This window comes from Seriola aureovittata, chromosome 3 (assembly GCF_021018895.1).
Source record: "Seriola aureovittata isolate HTS-2021-v1 ecotype China chromosome 3, ASM2101889v1, whole genome shotgun sequence".
In the NCBI taxonomy this organism is placed as follows: domain Eukaryota; kingdom Metazoa; phylum Chordata; class Actinopteri; order Carangiformes; family Carangidae; genus Seriola; species Seriola aureovittata.
The window spans coordinates 3,954,434-3,975,842 of NC_079366.1; the positions used below are offsets into that span (position 1 = coordinate 3,954,434).

Here is a 21,409-nt window from a genome sequence, read left to right on the forward strand (position 1 = left end):
CTCTGGAAGACACACACACACACACACACACACACACACAATTTCATTTGGTGATGTCATTCAAACCCCTCAATAATTCAGAACAAGTGGGCCGCCGACAGCTTGGCATCACTATCAGTTTGTGGTTGAGCAGTTAGCATGACTGCTCCTCACTCCATGGCCAAAGGAAAAGCCTTCCCCAGTCATCTGAGAGCAGAATTTGGGGCTTGAGCCACATTAAGGTTTCTCTGCTCCATTAAAGGCCTCCCTTCAGCAAATGGCTCTCTGTCTGAGGAAATGCCATAAAGTCCGGAAATGGACTACATGGCAGATTGGGCCGTTCGTTTGCAACTTAGTCTCATTTCCGCGGCCTGTCCCCGAAGTTCTGGTTGAGGTTTTTCGTGCAGGCCGAGAGTCCATCAGGTGGAATTGATACCAGAGCAAATAGTAGATGAAATCCGAGCTGGCATGCTAGTCATCCTCAGCTATAGCCCCGGGGACTCGCAGTTAACCGGTGCATTCTTCTGAGCAGAGAGGTGTTTAATGGTTGATTAGCAGTCTCCGGGAGCTGCCTCGTGCACCAAAGGCACTGTCCTCTCCATTTTTATGCCTCTCTGAAAAATCAATTAGCACAATTACAGGGCCTAAGTTCCATTAAACATTAATCACAAAGTGTCACGCTGTGGGTTAGCAGCTAACATTAATTGATGGCTGACACCACTTTGAGGCAGCGGCGATACTATCTGAGCTTTACAGTGTACACGGGCTCATCAGACAGCATTGCACTGATGATGCAGAAAATCAGACATGTCACTCTCAGGGGATCAAACAGTGAGGAGATTGCTGTCGTCTCCAGTTCAGATCAACACATTCGCACCATGGTACTTGATGTCAGCCGCTGCCTTTGTAAATGACTAAGGTCTACAACTTCATAGAGGTGGATTTAGTTAAGATGTGGAACTGGATCTTTGATCATGGAATGACTTTTTGATCTTGACACCTTTTGAGTAACGCAGCTTCATACTGTTTTGGTACCGAACAAAATGTATTTCGTTATTTTATTATTTTTCCATCAGTTCAGTTTGGCAGGCGGCTCTAAAAACTGCAATACCAATGAACTTTGGTTGCAGTTGCTATGAAGTTTTGTTGTTGCTCTTGGCAGCTGTGCTATATTTGTGGAATGCGCGGGGGGGGGGGGCTGTACTGCAGCCAACCACCAGGGCAATCGAGATGTTATGGCTTCACTTTTGGGGAGTTGTGATGTCATCCATTTTTGTATACAGTCGTTGTTCAGGACCTCATGACATCACCGTTGAGCTACAACAGTTAAACAGGCTTGAAACTTTAATTTGAGAACTAGAACTACTTTTTTGCACAATTGCTCATCTTTTATTTTGCTTTACTTTTAATTTATGACCATCCAAGTCTCCAGTAACCGCAACTGGCAGTTACCTATCATTGTCAGTGCAGTAAATGAATGAGACTTTTATTTATGAAACCCCGGACACGCAAATTAACTTTGACTTCGCAACCCAGGGAACAACAGAGAAACCTTGCCTGGAACATGGGGTCAGATTTGTAGACCTGTTAATTTATTTTTTTATAAAGATAGTTCTTTAGTCCTGATTTACATTTTTAAAACTTTATTAAAAATATTTTGAGACAATTTATGAAGGCAGAACTTGTATAACGTGAGAAGAAGTATTGCATCGACTCCAGTATTGATTATACCCTTGTTAAGACACTAATCTTACTGCTATCTTTTCAGTTTACCACAATTAATTAGCAACGCAATCCAGTTAGACCTATATTGAGGAACAAAATATACGTCACACCATTCCTGTTTCAGCCAGCAAACTGTCTGCTTACTTTAGGGCTGTCTCGAATCTATCTTCCTTTGGCTTGTGTCCTTTTCAGCTGTGGGAGGGCATCATAAGAGGCTTGGCTGCTCTGTTGTCACTGCTGCAGTTTGCAGTTAGCAGCGAGCAGCCTGTCCCACAGCCTTGGTAATTGAAGCTAAGAGGTTTATCTGGAGTCAGGCTCCCAGGTCGTGGTCAGATAGAGGGGCCTATAGCTGACCAGGACTGGAGAAACTCTCCAGAGACAGTCAGCGGCTGGTCGCTGTCTTTCATCCTCCACCCCCCAACCCCCCCCCACCCCCCAGACCCTGCACTCCTCCACCTCTTCATTTGACTGAGGAGGGTCTCTCAGTATCTTCAAAACCTCTCGTGTGGGGGAGGGGGAGAAGAGGTCATCGTCGCTTTCTATTCTGTCTCTCCTTTCCTACGTCTCCCACTCCTGCAAATACACGTGAGTACGTCACACAAACCCAGCCAAACACCAGCCCACACAGTACAGGGGTCTCTCTCAGGACGCCAGGCTAATTTTACCCCCACCACCAGACCGGGGGAGGGGGGGCACATTTAGAGGTGTTATTTTGAGCAGCCGTGTCGAAGCGTAGGATGACACTGTAAGCAACCTGAGGGCAGCTTATCAGAGGTGGAGTCATTTGTGTATTTGTGTGCATGTGACCACCACTCTTGCTATTGAAGACATGCACAGACAATAATGGCTCTGTAGAGTGATACTCTACTATGGCTTACAAGGAGTACAACCAACACACACTCATAGACTTACACACATATACATTTCCACCGATTAACAGTATTTATTTAAAGCAGCTATTTGTAAGTTTTGCATGGTAGCTACATGTTAGCATTAACAGCTTTTACTTACCAGTCTTGCCAACAGCTTCGGCCATCGTCGCGTTCACAATAGAAGAGGTTAGAATACGTCCTCTGAGCATAAGTATTTCTTCAGGTCAGACTTGATGCTACAGTAATTGAGCTGGAGCTAGCTGGTTAGCGTGCTAACTTAAGTCGCAGTAAAGGTCAACGAGTAAAGGAAGCGAGTTTGCTGCTGACTTATGAGTAGCTCCTTTAAATTTAATTTCAGGAAATGAATTTGTTCTCTTTCCCCTCCATCATTCAGTTTAATTCAATTAAATTCCATCCAGTATGCTCTATGTGCGTAAGTATGAGGTAAAAAATGTTGCCCAAACATGAAGGTTAATACAATTCAAAAATGAGATGAGAAAAAAAGAGAATAATTGATAAAAAAGAACAAGAAAATGGCAAAAGAAAACAGTAAACAGATGTTTTGTGTGTGTGTATAATAGGCTATGTCTAAATAATGATGACACATTCAGTGATGCTGCGTCCCTCAGTTTGTGACATGCAGTCACATACAGTGTTGTGCAGCTAAGTTTGCTGCACGTCCCTCTCCTGATAGAATATGTTGCTTTTCACTGTCACCTAGCTGTGTGAAGTCTGGGATTAACAAAGTATTCCACTCTGGTATTTATTATATTTGTCACATTTTAGGATGAAGTGCATCTTTGTCTCTACCTCAGCTGTTGTGTTGTGACCACAGACTCTTTTCTCTGTTGGTAGCTAGGAGTTCTTGTGTGTGGGCCTTTCTCTGTGGTTAGACTCAAGTCTGTATCTGGTCTGGATCTGTCTCTGCTTTGTGTCTCTGACAGCAAAGAGATACTTTGCCAGTTTATGTTCATGGTTGACAGCCAGATAGCAATTAAGTTTGATTTGAGTTTTGATTTAATTCATCCAATGTTCCAGATAGGCATCTTTTGTTAATTTAATAATCTGGTTTAGTCTGATTAGCAGTTGGAAAGCAGAGCGGGTCTGAGGTGGAACAGTATCGGGTGTTGATCAGTAGGTCTCAGGACCAGCTCACAGAAGGAACTATTTTAGAGGTTCAATTCTTTGATTTGTAGTGCCTGAAATCTCTGTGTTTTTTGGGGGATCAATTTGAGATGTATGTATGTTTTTTAATGTTAATAATCAGTTGTTTGGCGTAGTGGTGGCATAGTGGTCTAAGCAGGCGCCCCATGTGTAGAGGCTACAGTCCTCGCTGCAGTCGGCCCCGGCTCGAGTCCTGCATCGGACGGCCTTTGCTGCATGTCATTCCCCCTCTCTCTGCCTCCCCATTTCCTGTCTCTCTCTACTATCCTGTCCAATAAAGGCACAAAAGCCCAAAAAAATATACTTTAAAAAATAAATACATTTTTAAAAAATCATTAGTGGCTAACAGCCTGGTTCTGCTCTGAATGCACTGGTCGGTGGGAGATCTGGACTTCTTTCAGGAGACAGTTCTTAAAATGTTTACTTGCCCTTTACTGTGGCCTTGTGTTCCGTAAGGAAGGCCACCATCTGGGTATTGATAATGCTGCAAAAACCCTTCTCCAGATTACTGCTCACATAGATGAGGTCTAATTTATCACCACTCTTATGTATTGGGGAAATGAAGAATGAGATTGAACTGAAGCCGGCCCTGTCTCAGCTCAGGGCTGCTGTGTTTCATCATCTCTGTCCTGATGCTGTCAGGTCCACATTTTTGTGGTGTTTTCTAATTCTGTATTTTCATGGTAATTAGGTCATCACTGGAGTTCTTGTTATTTTTGATTGTTGATACAAGGATACGTTTTGTTGGATGAAATTTGCTCATATAGTTTTTCAAAATGATTTTTATAGGGCCAGGTTTACTTGTTTATCTCTCCCAGAACTGATTTTGACTAATGCACTCCTCATTTTCCCTTAGATCCTGATCATGATGTTGTTTTGCCGTATTATCGGTTTGTATTTTCTCAGTGTTTCAACATAGTTTTGTCTGCACAGAGAGAAATGAAGCGATGAGTGGATGTCCAAAGATGTAGCTTTTTCCAACAGGATCCACTGAGTCAGGATCACATCCTGTTCTGGCATTAAAATCTCCCATAAACAGGACGTCACCCTGGGCCTGATAAAGTCCGTTTTTCTGTTGTTGCTTTTCAAACTGTTGTTAATTATTTTCAGATGAGACGATGAGTCGTCTTTATACCACACAATAACCCAACCTCAATCTCTACCATGGCGTATGGGGCTGTAGTTCTGCTCCAGGTTTCTACCTGTTAAACTGAAGTTTTTCATTTCCAACTGTTGCCGAGTGCTTGCTCATGGGGGAACGCTGGGTCTCTGTAAATAATATTATAGAGAGTACGTGAGTACATGATCTATATGCAAAGTGCCCTGAGATCACTTTTGCTATTTTTGGCGCTATATAAATAACACTGAGTTGACTTGAATTAACTGACGCCACACAGCATTTTCCACCTGTATAAACCAAGATGTTTCAGCTCTGTGCAGACATGGAAGCAACCCACTACTTTCTTTAATTCCTTTATCTTGAAACACTCTTCCTGACACCCGTTTGCCGCAGCGTTGAGTAATTAGAACTACCTAACTTGTGCATCTGAAGATAAATTGCTCTCTCGTTTATATCATTATCTTGCTGTCAGACCAGCTGCACATTCAGCCCCTCTTAGAACTGTGTGCTCACAATTGGGATTCAGTTGAGTGTAAACGTCATCGTCACAGGCTTCAGGCAAATTGCTAATCAAAGCAAAACAGAGTAAGACCACTATTAACTGCTGTTCTCGCTCCGTCTCAACCTCACCTCCTCTTCTCTCCCTCCCTTTCCAGGCAGTGAGATTGTTCCTCCCGACTGCCTGCGCCCACGCTCCTTCACCACAGTGCGCTCCTCCTCCCTGCGGCGCGAAGCGGACGACTCCCGCCTGTCCGTCAGCCTGTGCGACCTCAACCTGCAGCAGGAGGATGGAGGCAACGCTCACAATCACTCCCACCGCCACACCCTCCACCTGGCCACAGCCTCCTCCTCCTCCACCTGCCCCATCCCCCAGAACTCCCTCAACTCCCAGCAGTCCTCTCTCCTGCCGTCCGCCCTCGAGAGTGACCTCCACTTCCACCAGCTGCGAGGCGCCCACATTAAGACGCTGGATGAGCAGACGGTGGCACGATCTGAGCACGCACGCGAAGAGCGCACATTGGTCTTCACCAACCGGCCCCTGCGCATCGGAGAGACCGTCTTCATCAAAGTCACAAAATCCAGCCCGGCACGCTCAGGCTCCTTGTCCTACGGCGTGACGTCCTGCGACCCAGCAGTGCTGCGCCCCAGCGACTTGCCCTATAATCCAGAGGCTCTGGTGGACAGGAAGGAGTTTTGGGCGGTGTGTCGGGTGCCCACGCCTCTCCAGAGCAGTGACATCCTGGGCTTTTTGGTCAACCAGGAAGGGGAGGTCATCCTCAGCCACAACGGCACCAACGTGGGCATGCAGGTGTGTGTGGACAACTCCCGCCCACTCTGGATGTTCTTTGGTCTTCATGGGGCTGTGACTCAGCTGAGGATTCTGGGTAAGTAAGCATGTGAAAACCATTTGAAAGACGACCTAAAAGGTAACTCAAGCAACTTAATACCATACAGTTCAGAACACATGAGAGTCTCATTTGAAAAGAATGGTCAATCTTGACCATTGATTTTTAATAAAAGTCCAAAATGCTGGATCCTGTACTAACCATAATGCAACTCACTGACCGCAGTTTGCCAGGCTTTCTGTTAGAGCCAAACAGATAAAATGACCAATATCAGCCAGTATTAGCTTATTGCAGATATATTGGCATATCTCGATAGTTATAACAATACATTTATGGTTAATATTTATCATAAATATTTAAACTTCAAACTCAAATAACCAGTATATGTTAGGGTTTACGCAGCATCATCAGGGGTCATTTTCTCAGACTTCAGAGGAGAGTCACAGAAAAACATTTTACAACAGTTTTCAGAGGCTAAGTGGCAGTCGTTCTGACGAGTAAATTGACCTTCATGTGTAAAATTGGCTGAGTGGCCCTTTAAACTTTGAGGAAACTAATTTGCATCAGGACTGTTTGGAACAACAATCAGAACAGGCAGCCCACTCATTTATTTCACAGCAGTGAAAGTGCTCCCGCAAAAAAAAAAAAAAACAAGGTCATCCAGCAAAACCAAAACGCTGAAGACGACTCAGGTTGTGACTCAGGTAGTGGAGCGGGTTGGCTGCTGAGTCCTGGGTTGTGTGAGGAAAACCCATGTCAATTCGCTTATACGAATGGTGATCCACTCTGGAGGACAGGAACAACACTGCCGCCACTCAGCACTTAGATATGTAACCTAAACATTAAAGATTAACATTAAAGATTTCTAAGCCGTATATACACATTCAATACATTACACACATACACAAGTTTATATACGTTATAATGTAGTTGTGAGCGGATTTTTATCTTTATTAATGTTTATGTCAACAGCTCCTCCTACGGGTGCCCATTATGTGGAGGCTGCTGTAGACAGATACTATGCAGCTGTAAGACTAAATACCATGAGATATGAGGTATGAGTGGAGACAAATACTGCACTTTAATAAAAACCTAAAATGTCAATATATCTACTTCAAACTATAATATAAATAAGTATTTATTAGATGTTTATATATAGTTTATAAATGCAATGGAAGATTATCAGGTGGAACAGTCTCAAAAAAGCGTAACAACTAATGTCTGACACAGATTAACAGTGTTGTTTATAATATATAACACATCCAAAGGAATATGACGGACATGATTATTTTCTTCTACGTTCTATAGTAGTAAAAACCTGACCTCACACTTCACGGACATGATTTTATCTGCCTCCTGTAAGTGGAGTAATGACAATAGCAATAAGTAATTCCTTCCTTGACCACATGCTTTCCTATTTGAAGGAGTAATTTATTGTTGGATACAACCATCCTTTCAGCTCGGTGATGAGCCCAGGGTCAGGAACTTACACGGCAGGGTAATGATCTTCATTTGGCTGCGTACAACACTGGTGAGAGCTCTGACCTCTGTGCTTAATTCACCTACTCCCTGGGGTTGAAATCTATTTGTGCTAAGTGTTCAATGCTCTGACAGTATGCCAATTTTAGGCAAACCACATCTTCCCCTTTTTTTTTTTTGGAAATGACAGCCACAGTCATGACCAGAGCCAAAGGGTCAAGAGGAAGAAAGTGAAAGAGCACTTTGTTATTTTGTTTGGAACAGATACCCAGAGGCAGGAGGCATGTACACACATTCATAAGATTAGCAAGAAAAGTAGATGCTCTTTCACGACACGCTAAGATGAAAAACAGGAAGCGAGCAGGCAGAGGTGGAGACAGGCTGAGAGGCTGTGACCTGCACGCAGCAGGGACGACATGACGTCTCCGCGGGGTGGACACTTTGCCGAACGGCGGTGCGCCAGGACACCTGAGGTTTGTTTACCCTTTTCTAAATGCTGATAATGATAGGGGAGCAGGAAAGATGATGTGTGGCAGTTCTGGCACTGCACTTCATTTTAGCCCTGCCAAACATATTGCCTTCCGACAATGTGCAGGCAGCTGTGGAGGGGCTGCACTTAAGAGTATGAATAGTGGAAGACAGCTCTGCAAGTGGCTGTCTTCATGAATGCCATTCTGACTGGCATTCGCTCCCACGTGTGTCAAAGAAAGTTGGCGAAATCCCATTTAAAAGAAAGGACACACAAATGTACACGTACAGACAAGATGTTATTAAAACCGTCATTTTTGAAAACAAGCTATTATTCTACATTCACTCAGGTACAGCAAAGGCTTGGCAGTAAAAAAGGCACCATCTTTGTCACCTGCATAATGCAGCAGTAAAAGTTTTCTTATGTTAACACAGCAGTTAAGAGGCATAACAGGCAAAACAGCAGCAGCCTTTCAAAGGTGTCACAAGTGTTTGTCCGTGGAGGAAGGAGCATCTATAAATACATCCTGCTTTTCTTTGGTGACAGCAGCGGAAAAAGGAAGCTCAGGTTAAAAGAGGTTAAAGGGGAAACAACCTCAGCTGTGACCAGACACGCAAGAGAGAGAGAGAGATTTAATATGACGCTTCTACCTGTCGCTTATCAAAAGACGTGAAATCTAAAGTTAGCCTTAAACTCCGCTCTTACCATTCATATATCCCTCAAGTGACCTTTCCGCCTGTCAGACTTTGGGCTCACCACGCGTGGAATAATGTTGTCCTCTGATAGCTTGACCCACTTAACATCAACCGACAACAAAGTAACCATGACAGCCATGTCGATACAAATCACAGTGAGCCTCAATAAAGCTCTGACGTGTTGATAGAGGGCGTCGGTGATCAGGTCAGGAAAAGCTAAAAAGAAATTCAGCTCTCGTGGACTTTTTACCTCTTTGACTTCAGATTGGCAGTAGTTGTTATTCATGTTTCCCAAAGTTCAAAAGCACAAAGTCTTGATGGTACAGTAAGCTGATCCTATGTTATCACTTACTTTACCATTAAATTACATTTTGGCTTGGCAGCTGTGCAGAACAGACCGCCCGGGGTCTCTAGGTGCATTTCTAACGATCATTTACCGAAACCAGAGAACCTTGGCGGCACAACCAAACAGGAATAGCAGAACAATGAAACAGGTCTGAGGCACATCTCCTTATCAGAGCAGATCTCGGAATTCCCACCGAGGTGTGAATCATCTTTACATTCCAGCTGCTTCGAATTAGGAAGCACCCCTTATCTCACTGTTGCAACTCTTGATCTATTGCTTTGTGCTGGCTGGAGAGCAATTTAGCTTTCAATTAAGCTGAACTTGAGCCGTGCCTTCAACTCGGAGTGAGGGATGTTAAACTTGAAAGGCTGGCTCTCCCACTGGGCTCATGCTCGACAGGATGGCAAGATAAAGCAGTCATCACAGAGGCCTCTCACTACAAACAAAGCATGAAGTAATGGGCCTTTCTAATGGGAACAGGCATGCTCAAACAAACACGTCAGGGCGGCTCAGGTCAGCCAGGAGTGCTTGTGCGTAGATGTAAAACTACATTGAGATGGTTTTATTAGAAATATATCTTCTAATGGATCAACACTTCTAATAAAACACAAGGGGAAAGTACAAATATGGGACCTTTTAATGTATTTAAAGTTAGCATGCTATGTTAGCATTAATCTCAATATACAGGTGAAGCAGACAGAAAACTGCTGATTAGTTTATTACCTTGAACTAAAGGAGAAGTGTATGGTTATAATTTGGACCACTTAATCCTCCATTGATTTTAGATCACTAGTTTGTGGTCGTGACCTAAAGTAAAAGTGCTCAATTATCATTTTGACCTTTCAGTGACACTGACAGGAGATTTTTAGGATTTGGATCCATGCCGCTGTCACTCCAACACCACACAGTGTTGGAGTGACAGTCTGACTGACTGAATGACCAGCTGTGATCACTAGATGACCAGTCGTGTGGCCGAAATGCTCCCTATACTGAATGTGGGCGGTTTACCCGGACATTCACAGACACTGACAGAATCACTGCTCTCTAAGATATTTCATGCCAAGACATGTCACCTACACTTTAACCCACTGTGATACATCCACTCACAGACTGCATGACACCACAGTATTTTTGTCTATTGTCCTAATATCTCTTATTAGTGTGATAATATGAAAAAGCAACAACAGAAAAGAGACCAGCTGACACTTGAACTTCGAAAGAGAGATATCGAGGGGACCTTGTGCTTCACGGCGTGGAAGTAGGACACCCATCCAGTGACCCACTTTGCATGTATTATGGATTCCATTAAAATGTCAGCGCGCTCATGCTCAAGTGAAGCGTCTCACCGCCCACATCCTCAGACACTGCAGCTGCCACGCTCCTCTCTCCTCCTCTTCTCATCTTCTCTCATCTCAGCTCTTCTCTTCTCTTTGTTTCTGCTCCCCTAATTATCACACATGTATTCCTGCTGCAGTGTCTGACACACAACCACACACGCTGACATTCATACAAGCCCACATGCACGCACACACACACACACACACACACACACAGGTGCACTAGTCATCTGCAATAAGTATTAAGGGTAGCATACAATGACATGATCGTATCTCTGTGCTATATAGTAATAATTGCCTATTCTCTCTCATGTGCATGCTCCACTTCACTTTCCCTGAGTCTGTCTGTTCAGAACTGTGCGTGTGTGTGTGGGGGGGGGGATTCAAAGAAAATAGAAACCAAAAAAGTAATTGAATGCTGTATCCTGTGTTAGTATATGTAAGAAATAACATATTAGGGAGTAAGTGATGGTGCATCTAAAGCTGCCGGTATAAGCTGCTTCTATGTAGCCTGAGAGGTTTTAGTGACTAAATAAAACTAAAACATGAGGGAGACAAAAATAGGATTTTGAAAAGTGTCCCGGAGGAAGAAAGGAACTTTCTGATATGCCTGTTTTTCCCTCCGAGCTGTAATGACTGAATGATGAACTCATTTTTTTTTTGTAGCATATTGGCTAAATCATTGAGGTTTAATTAATTTCACACCCCTAGAAAACAGCAGCAGGCCTTACAGAAAAGACGGTCCATCTTTCACGCTTCAGTTGTTGATTTTTGCTAATCATAATTCTGCTTTTATTATTTCTTAGTGCAGTGATTTAGAAGGGGTTGGCATTTTCTGCTGCTGCAGCATAAGTACAGAATAAAAAACAAGTTGTTCCTGATTATCTTTTATTAATTTCAGAGCTACATTTTAAACATTCAAGCGCTTTTTCTTTTCACCCCTCCAGCTTTTTAGGTGTACTACATATATGAAGCCTGTATATACATTGTTAAACATGTATGGAAGCACACACGCTCCTCACTTTACCTGAAGAAGAGATAAACAGCTCAGGGACGTACGATTGTGTCCTCCCTCCTCAACAGCTCTTTTGTCTCTTATGATAATATCTCCACCACACACAAAAGGAGACAATTAGCTTTTAATGCAGCAGAGTGGCTATGATCTTAAACTGCGATCTGTCTGAGCTGCTTCTCCTCTCATCCAATACAAACACACACAAAAACACAGCCTAAGTGCACTTTTGTCGGGATAGTCCCCAGAACAAGAGGGTCTGTAATTAAATTAACAACCGCCCATTTTGAAATGGTTTGTGTTTGAGGATGGCATTTAACCAAGGACATGTTAATGTAAAATAATTTTTTTAAGGCCCTTTCTCTCTTCCCCTTTATTTGTTTCGATTGTTCGCTCAGGTTGTTGTTGTAAACTGTGATCAAAACCCGTGACTCACACAGGGCTGAAGGCTGTAAAGGGGGATCCTCACGCACACAAAAACATACTCCTGCCCCCAACCCTTGCCCTCCGTCATGCTCCTCATCCCCTGCCCTGCCCATCTGCCTTGTCACATACTCTGCATAGCTCCCATGCTTTGAAGGAAGAGGCTCTCTCCGTAGACATGCTGGGTATGTGCGAAAGACGAATAGATGCTTGGGTGATTAGATGAACGGGTGGAAGTAGATAGCAGGGCCACGGAGCTGCAGCCTAGTTCTCACAGCTGTTCACACAGGTCGGTTTAATCTAGTGGTGAACAGGCGGGATCAGGGCTGGGCACCACAGATCCTGCCTCAGCTGCCCTGGGTGGGAGGTGCCCGCCTGCCAAGGGGATTAACAGGGAGAGACGGACAGAGGGGGGGGGGGGTACTCATGCTACAGGGCCTCAGTGTGATCAAGCTTGAGTCATGATGATCATGGTTTGAGTTTCAGCCTTTCTACTGCCCTTCTGCTATTATTTCTTATTACAGTGCGTGTTTATAGCAGTATTAGGACATTAGGGTAATACTTAAAATATTAGGGGTCACAAGATGATTCATATGAGAGGAAAGCAGAAAAAAAAACATTTCCATTTCTAGGCTTCATAAAAGTTGGGCTTATTTTTCCAGACTTTGCTCTAATCTTAGTTTTTTTCTGATAAATAACTTGACAATTTAACCGTCCCAGGATGTTTATTCAAGATAGTCTTTGAAATAAAATGAGGAGCAAAGTAAATAAGTATGTCTTTGGCTGAAATGGACAAAACTAGAAGACTTATGCAACCGGTGATGAGGAATACAAGGGGTCACAAGTCAAAAAGGCTGATAAGATCCACAGTAGGTCACTGGAGTGGACTGGACTGGACTGGACTGGACAGATAACATAGGACAAAAATTTTGAATTATTAGTTGGAAAGAAAATGTAACATGCAGGAAAAACAGGAGAAAAGAAAAGTGATAAAACATGACTGATGCAACTGTGCATAGCCAAGAAAGAGATACGTACAACCGAACCATATCACTGAAAATACATGTTTTACCTGGTTTACAGTAGCAATGTCATTAATATGAGTTAGTAACAGTGTATATATGATGTCAGCATTACTAGTAAGATACTACTGTTTGAAGCTTATGTATTTAAAGGAAACCCATGAACGTGATTGCCAAGATTTTTGGTTGATGGTGATGTCACTAAACATTTGCCCAACAGGAGGAACCAGTGTGCAACGTTCAGACAGGTTAGTCAAATTTATATGGACGAGAGAACGAAGGCTAGTATTAGAACTGCAGCGCAGACTGTTCGTTGTAAACATCCACCACAGCTAAACTAAAGGAGTTTGGTTTTCCTGTACAATTGGACATTGCTGGCATCACTGTGGGTTTGTTTACTGCAGGTTTCTCCTCCAAACACAGCGGTTTAGATAATCAGGCGAAACCGCAGAGAATACATTTTCTTCATAAACAACACTTTAGGCATTGTTTGGTGTTGACAGGTATTCAGGATAGTTTGGGATTTCCCCACCTTGTGTCCAATGTTTACCTAAACTTGTAGCTGGTGGTGTATCTATACATAGACTGTGGGTTGACCATGTCACGCATAGACATACTATAAGGATAATGGGGACCTCCCCTGCTAAAAATGCATTCACTCGCGGTGACCTGTTACATCATGTTACACACTGCACATACATTACAGAACACACACACACACATACACTTCAAGGCGCCACGGGGCTTTGGAGCACCAGGGCAACCCCCAAACAAAAGGGGTTCTGGATATAGAGCTGTGAGCAGCCGTGACATGAAGGCTCATCCACCGTGACAAAAACACTGGTGCAGTGTTTGACCTGGCATTAGCGGGGCAGTTTCCAATAACACATTATAGGCTCGGCCCTACAGTGACATAGGGCTCCGTGCGTTGGCCCTGGGCATCAGATGGATTGATCAGACTGCTGGTGCAGATGGCAACAGAGCTGCAGCCTGGCAGACTGCTGGGACATCATTAGTGTGGGGCTGTCATCATGATGTTACTGGTCAGTGCTGACGCTGACTCTGCCACACCAGATGACCCCAGCTTCACTTTTCTTTTTTTTTTTCTTTTTTTTTTTTCCTGTCATTTGTGCAGGAGAATAAACACACCATGAAATGTAACTCAGTAAGATTCACAACAGCGGAGTGATGCTAGAAAAAAAAAGCAGCCCCTGAAATAGGACTGTTTAATATCTAATGTGCACGCAGCAGCTATTTCTGAAGCAGTTGTTAGTGTGCTACTTTTTTGACAGCAAGCTTCAGGGAAGGCAATTAAAGTAATCTGCATTTACGTTAAGAAGCAGCAAAACATTTGATGGGTGGATGGTTACATGCTTGCACTGCAAGACAGCTAATTTGCATCTTAATTTGTTTGGTATTTTGGTGTCTCTGCCGAACTTGTGATAGTAAACTATTAAAGTTATTTTAAATGACTGAGCATACCGTAAGTATTAGTTTGACTTCGCCTCCAGGAAACAACTCGCAAAGCTTTGGTATTTTATTTTATAAAACACTAAATATTGCATATCTGTGCCATTACTGCGTTTTGGATGAAATGGAAATTTTGAAGCTGCACTAAATAGCTTTGTCTGTGTTTTCCTAGTTTCTTGAGTTTATGATATTTTTTTTTTTTTTGCACAATACAAAACAATACAAGATACACAGAAAATGACAAAGATTAACAATGTAAAGTGCAGGGGAGGCAGAAAACAGTGGGTAATGTTAAAAGTAGTGTTAAAATTGAAAAATTTCACAATATTAGAGAGCACAAAATTAACATATAGAAAATCATAAGACTAAAAGTAATGACTGTTACTATTAGTTTACCATCAATTTTAAATAATGTATACATAATGAAAAGAACAGTAACAACAATAATATTAAAATAAGAGCATGTGTTTGTAAGAGGGATATTGGTTTATACACCTGTGTTGACTCCTGAACAATACTAATAATACATGTCAGTATGAGTGAGACAAATACAACATGATACCTGAAAAAATAAATGGGGAAAAACAGTTAAGTGGTATTTTAAGCATCTTTTGTTACATTTTATGGAGGGCTGAATGGGAGAAGCCGTTCCATTGTTTAGTACCCTGAAATCTTATTGGAGGACCAGACGTTTGTGGAGAGTGGTAGGAAAAGTACTCACCCAAACTATATCACAATATGAAGGGGATGAATGAGACTATAATAAAGAGTGAAGAGACAGTTTGTGATGACAAGATGACTAACCCTCCTACATTATACCAATAGATGTATTTATTCTTCTGCTTACAAAGTCAGTTTTCTCTCCAATTCAAAATCTCATCAACAAAAAATCCCAGGAATCTTCCAGTTGACTGGATGAATCTAGATGAATCTCTAGAGTACAGACACTAGCTGTGAACCTTCGGCCCCCATTTTGTGACTGCACCACATGCAAATCAGACAGGTGTGCAGCCAAAAATGACTTAATTTGAAATGTAAGATTTGCCTAAGTTAAAAAGCAAATGATTTTATTTACGTGGGTGGGAAAGAGTACAATCACAGTAATCTTTGGCAGTGTGGACCTGCGCTGTATCTCCCTCCGTGGTGCAGGAGAACTTGTTTGCATGCAGAGAGAGTGACAGAGGAGAGATGCCGCTCGTCACGGTTTTACAGACGATTATGCAACACAAGATCAAACTATGTCGATATAAATGAAATTGTCTCATTCTAAAGCTCGTTTGACATATTGATATACCTTAAAATGAAAGCCGCTGACTACGAGCAAAACTTTTATAATTACATACAGTCGTTTGATCCATTGTTAATATAAAAACGTATTAATTAGTGCAGCTAATCACATGTTCAAATTATGTGACACTAATGACTTTAAATCCAGTTTTTCATGTCAGCCTCTAACAGTCTGACCTGTCTTTCAAGGCATCGCTGGCATCTCAACACATGTTCCCTAAACTTGTCCTTCCAATTCCCATTTCCGTTTCCCTGGCCACCGTGTAAAGATAGGATGTGGAAAGAATCGAGGACACCTACGCTCTTCTGAAATACTCTTTCCTAAAAAAAAAAAAAGAGGAGGGGGAAGAGCTCCTCTCTTCAGTGATGAATATGTGCACATGGAAAAAATGACTGCTCTCACAAATTGGAGTGCTCACTCTCTGCTTTTATGACTATAAATGTAATTCCTGGAAAGTGGAGAAAAAAAATCCAAATCCTGCTCTAGTTCATTGTCTGTGCTTCTGTTGACCAAAGTAACAAAAGAAAAAGAATTAAAAAAAGAAGCCCTCAATTAGAAAGGCCTGTAATATCTTGTGCTGTTTCATCCCTAGCTCTTTGTATACAGCCTGTTCATGGTGGGAATGTTGCACCTTTTATTTTGCCGTTCTGTATAAAAGGTACAAATTTGGGGCCATTGTTGTTCTAGCAATAAGCTGGCATGCTATCTAAACATTACTCACTGGGGCTGCATACTGCTGGCTTTGTTGGATACAGTGTAAACAAGCAAAGCCGGCATTATGATGCTATGCAGTATCCATTAAAGGCCACTTCTTACTTTTTAATAACTCCTTCCTCATTTTCTACTGTCCCCTTTGCAGTATAGTGTCAGAGGATGTTATACTGGCACCATGTGAGTCTGTCTGTATTAGTCTCCAGTGACATCACAGACACAAATTCTACTATATTAGCTGTAACTGGTGATTAGTAATTCCAGTGCCATCTAACTTTTCTATACATGCATCTGCTTTTATCTGCTCCAACTAGGTTCCACTCATGTCGGGGACCCGCGGGCCACATCGAACCCCGGCTCGCCCTCCTCCTCCCCGCACACCCCCAGCGCCCTGGGCAGCGGGAGCTCTGATCCGGTCCTGAACGGAGGCCTGTGCTCTGCCGCTTACTGCAGCTCAGCAGGGGGTAGGTACACGCAGATAGGGAGCTACTACTACAGAGGAAGAGAATCAATCACCCGACAGGAGACCGAATAGAAGTCATTATGGGATAGTGAGCAGATGTCATCCTGCAGTAGTTAGGAACAATAGCCAGCACTTCGCGGTCCCACCGCTGCTGCAGCTGCAGCGAGGAAAACGTTCGGCACGTGCTGTTATGTCACATAGCGCTGTTATATAAATGGGCCTGATGCACTGTGGCTCTCCTTTGAGACTGCAGGAAATGAATCTGATACAAAACCTCCTACACACGGTTGGTTTTTTTTTTTTTAGCCTGATAATCAGACTGAATAGCAATTTAGTTTCTCTTCATTTATTCGGCTGGGTGTTGTTTTCATGATATCTAATTTCTTGTTGGATGGAGAGAGGTATTTAGCAGCATTTCTACCAGTGTATTCCGAGCCTGGCAGCCATGCTGGGCCTTAGTTGACCCGCCGCCGGGCCTAGGCATCAGGAAATTTGGGGCGGCTCAGTTGGAAACCTAGATATAAGACCGGCGACATCTGTTGGTTAAAACGATTTGTCCACCCCCGAGGCTCGGGGGTCAATGAAGCACAGCCGGTTAGCACCCCGTCCTCTGTAGCATCATTAGAACAACAACAGCCACAGCCATTGGGCCACTGGCACTGGGACAAATCCTGGTGGGCTGCCCCATTGGTCAAACAGTCCATGAAGGTTTTACCAGCCCTGTCATTCCCTTCACCTGTAATCTTGGAGCACCTGTCATTGTGTTGTTTTCAGTTATTCTGTACTTTTAAACATTAAATAATAAATTCAATGTTATTTCAAAATTTTACAATCATCAAAAACAGCCATCAACAGGCACAATATAATAATTGACTTATATATACTAATACTACTAATATACCAATGTTAAACATACACTGTCACAGCAATTTCATTCCACTTTCATTAAGCTGGTTAAAATTGTCTATGCTATCAAGTTTTTATTTATCCACTTTCCTTACCCCATCTTTCCTGATCTAACATTTCGTTCCTGTTTTGCCACAGGTACGACCCCGAACTCACCAGTCAGCCTCCCCAAGTCTCCTACGTTCCCATCAGGCCGCGGGCCTTGGTCCGATGAGTGCTCTATCTGTTACGAGAACATGGTGGACACGGTCATCTACGCCTGTGGGCACATGTGTCTGTGCTACACTTGTGGCGTCAAACTCAAGAAGATGTCCAACGCCTGCTGTCCCATTTGTAGAAGACAGATCAAAGACATCATCAAGACCTACCGCAGCACGTAAAGGGACAACGGCAAACGGACGGACGGCCTCCCTTACAACAGCAAAATCCCAGAGTCAGGGAAAGAAATGTCAGTGAATATGAACTCTGGTACTTTGATTTGGTATTTTCATACAATTATTGCTGGTTGGTTACGCTCATGACCTTTTCCGAAGCCAGTACCACTTTGTTGGGAAGGTCTCTTTCACTTTAGAGTCGTTGTCACAGCCTCCCTGCGGAGGCGGCACTTGAAGTGGCAGGGGGTTCCACTAAAAACTTTATTCTTGCCAGAAGTGTTTGCTCTCTCCTGGGAACTTGGAACACTTTGAAAGAGAAAGGAAAAACTGAACCAATTCCAAAATTCTCTCATATGTTGAGCCATGTTGCAAGAATTAGGGACGAACGCCCATTTGCACCGAAGCAAATGAGTCTTTTTGGGGCTGAATGTCTCAATAATAGCTCTTTCAGAGGATGACTGAAGCTCTGAAATATGTTGTCAACCTGATGGATATTTCTGACTTAACCAGTCAATAAAAAAGCACAGCAGGTAATCAGCTCAGTATGGCACAACTTGTGTCTGTGTGTTACTGGGCATTGGAAATGAGAAGTCGGTTTGGCATTGTAATGATGAAGTGATGGATTTCTGTAATCGTCGTAGTGATTATCAGTGAGTGATGTATTTAGAGATGCAAAGCGGTGCTGAGTATATTAAGTAGGATTGTAACACCTCTTGTACTCATATAATCTAATGTTACCTTTATGGTAGTTCTATTGCAAACGTCAGTGGTTGCTATATTGTTGTGCTAGCTAGCTGCTTGCTCTGCAATGTGGTATGTTGCACTGAAATCAGAATCGTCCTCTCAGAAACGCCCCGTTACTGACAGAAAGGACAAAGACATTCATCTGTTTAAACAATCTACAGACCTGTGTCCAGCAATCTAAGCAGTATAGAATTCTTGAAAGGAAACAGGAAGTGGGAAAAAAAAACAGTAATTTGGATTCTCCTCAGGGCCAATGTTAATTTTTTTTTTAAGATGTGAATATTTCCCCAAACTCTACCTAAAACCATGCCTAATACACTGTGAGCGCGCATCCCGAATTGACAAATCCTCAAAAATAGCTCCCATAACAACACATGAAGTCAAAGGATTGTTGCCATGGTATCAGAAGCCACCACGCATACAACACAGCCTCCTGCCTTAACACACAGAAGTTTCATTTGCTACATGCAGATGTATCACACTCTGTGTTTTCTGCCGTTTTCCCAAACCCCTGACAAATTACCAAATAACTAAGTTGTGTGGCACAAACTGCCACAAAACGTTCACTCAGAGGAGAAAAGCACACAAATTTAAAAGCTATTTTTGTAATATAAAACCATGACATTTCCAATATTTAACTTAAAATATATAAAATCCTTGTGACAGGACTTTCACCAGCAGCGGAGATCCTATACAGAAATCAGTTCCATTGAAGCTCACATTTTGAGTATTTGTATGATTCCTATCCCTTAATTCCAGTATGATATGTCCTGATACATCCCCTTCAAATTTCACCTGTAAATACTAAAACTCAGCAGTAAGCCATAGCTTATTACAAGATACCACTCAAAGCTGAGAGGCCATTTTTTTTTTTTTTTTTTTTTTTTTAAATGACATCGTACTTCTTTTTTTTTTGATAATCTACCAATGGGGCTCAAACCTTTGCTGCTATGGTATTTGCCAGCTGTCCTTTCTGGGGCCAACACTGGCAGTAATGTTTCACACATCCCTCCTCCCACATTACAGTTTGATTACGCTACTGCTTGAAAGTGTTGATTCACATTTTGAATGTTAACTTATGTAATTAGAGAGATAAATGATTTTTATCAGTGTGTTTGAATTGAACAAAAAAACAAAAAAACAAGTTTCGTTTGTGTTTTTTTTTTTCATTTCTTTTTTTTTTCTTTCTTTTAAGTTTGTTTGAGTTGCTAATCACGGTTTTAAGATTTGTTTTTTGTTTTTTTTTCTTGTTTATCCAAAACCATGAAATTCTAAATTTCCTCTTGTTTTCTAATAGTGAGAATATAGGGGGTTTCTTGTACCTTTCAGCAATAAGAGATATTGCAGTGCACAATCAAAACCTCATTGCTTTGCGGTGCAAGATATAATCTCTTGGTTTTATTACAATCCCTGAATTTCAGGTGTTCTTTTTTGTAATTTATCTTCTTGTGTGTAAGCCCATGTTAGGAAACCCTACTACCCACTTCTGTATTTATAGCTCGTATGATTATATAGTCTGAAAGCCATCACTGTATGGTTATGATAAATGTCACTTTATAAAGCTGCTGATTGTAATCTTGTAAATGTTTAAGCCAGCGTTGCTCTCTGAGATTCAACCGTGGCATGTTTTTATTTTGTGCAGACACTCTGACCAAATGGAAAAAAAATTGATTAATTTTTTAAAAATACATTGTATAAATGTAATTCCCTTGTGCAAAGCTCTGTATTTATTTTGGGGCTCTTTTTTAACATTTACATCCAGTAATTTTTGGACAACATCATTTGCTAAACACAAATCATAGTTCATACCAAGCTAAGTACCCATTTGGCTTTGGATGGAGGTTTTCATCTGTAAATTATTTTATGCACATCTTTTAATCAAGGCTGCTATGCCATTCATTTTTTGTTATCTTGCGTTTGCATCCAGAAAACTCCACAGGCTCCTTGAATGTCGCTGATCCTGTAATGTATTATTTATTTGTCCATCACAGATGTGTGGACTTATTCCTCTAAATCTGTTTTTCTTGTGTGTTTATGTGTGTGTGTTTGCTTTCTTCTTCATTTCATTGCCACTAAACTGTTGCGACTCCTCTGTGTCTGGCCAATCGCACAGCAGCAGCACATTTAGAGGTTCTTTCTGGAGATCTTAGTACTTTTTGTCATGCATGAGCTGTCTGTTCACCCAGCGTGAACATCGGGACCAACAGTAGACAAGCATCCGAGTGGAACACTGTTACAGTGTTCATGTAGACAAGAACCAGTGGATAGAAATATGATATAGAGCTCAGTTTGGCCGTTGTTGTGACACAGAAGCTGATCTACTCTGTAATCCTTTATTTTCTTTCTTTTTCATTTGAAACAACAAGTGATTGTTTGTGAGCTCTGTTCAGTGTGAGTCGGATGATTGTGGTTAATAAACTTTCCAGATGTGTTTGAGCAAAAGTTGTTTACCTCATAATAGAAA

The 21,409-nt window shown here is 42.2% G+C and overlaps 1 protein-coding gene across 2 annotated transcripts in view; it reads left to right on the forward strand.

Moving 5' to 3' along the window:
- The window catches only part of neurl1aa (neuralized E3 ubiquitin protein ligase 1Aa), a 70,289-nt gene extending 48,902 nt beyond the window's left edge, over positions 1–21,387 (forward strand). For both annotated transcript variants that reach the window (XM_056372421.1, XM_056372422.1), the window contains exons 4-6: positions 5,517–6,245; positions 16,773–16,922; positions 17,966–21,387. In XM_056372421.1, coding sequence (XP_056228396.1) covers positions 5,517–6,245; positions 16,773–16,922; positions 17,966–18,207 — 1,121 coding nt within the window. In that variant the 3' untranslated portion in view covers positions 18,208–21,387. The remainder of the gene's footprint in view (positions 1–5,516; positions 6,246–16,772; positions 16,923–17,965) is intronic.
- Positions 21,388–21,409: the final 22 nt, after the last annotated feature.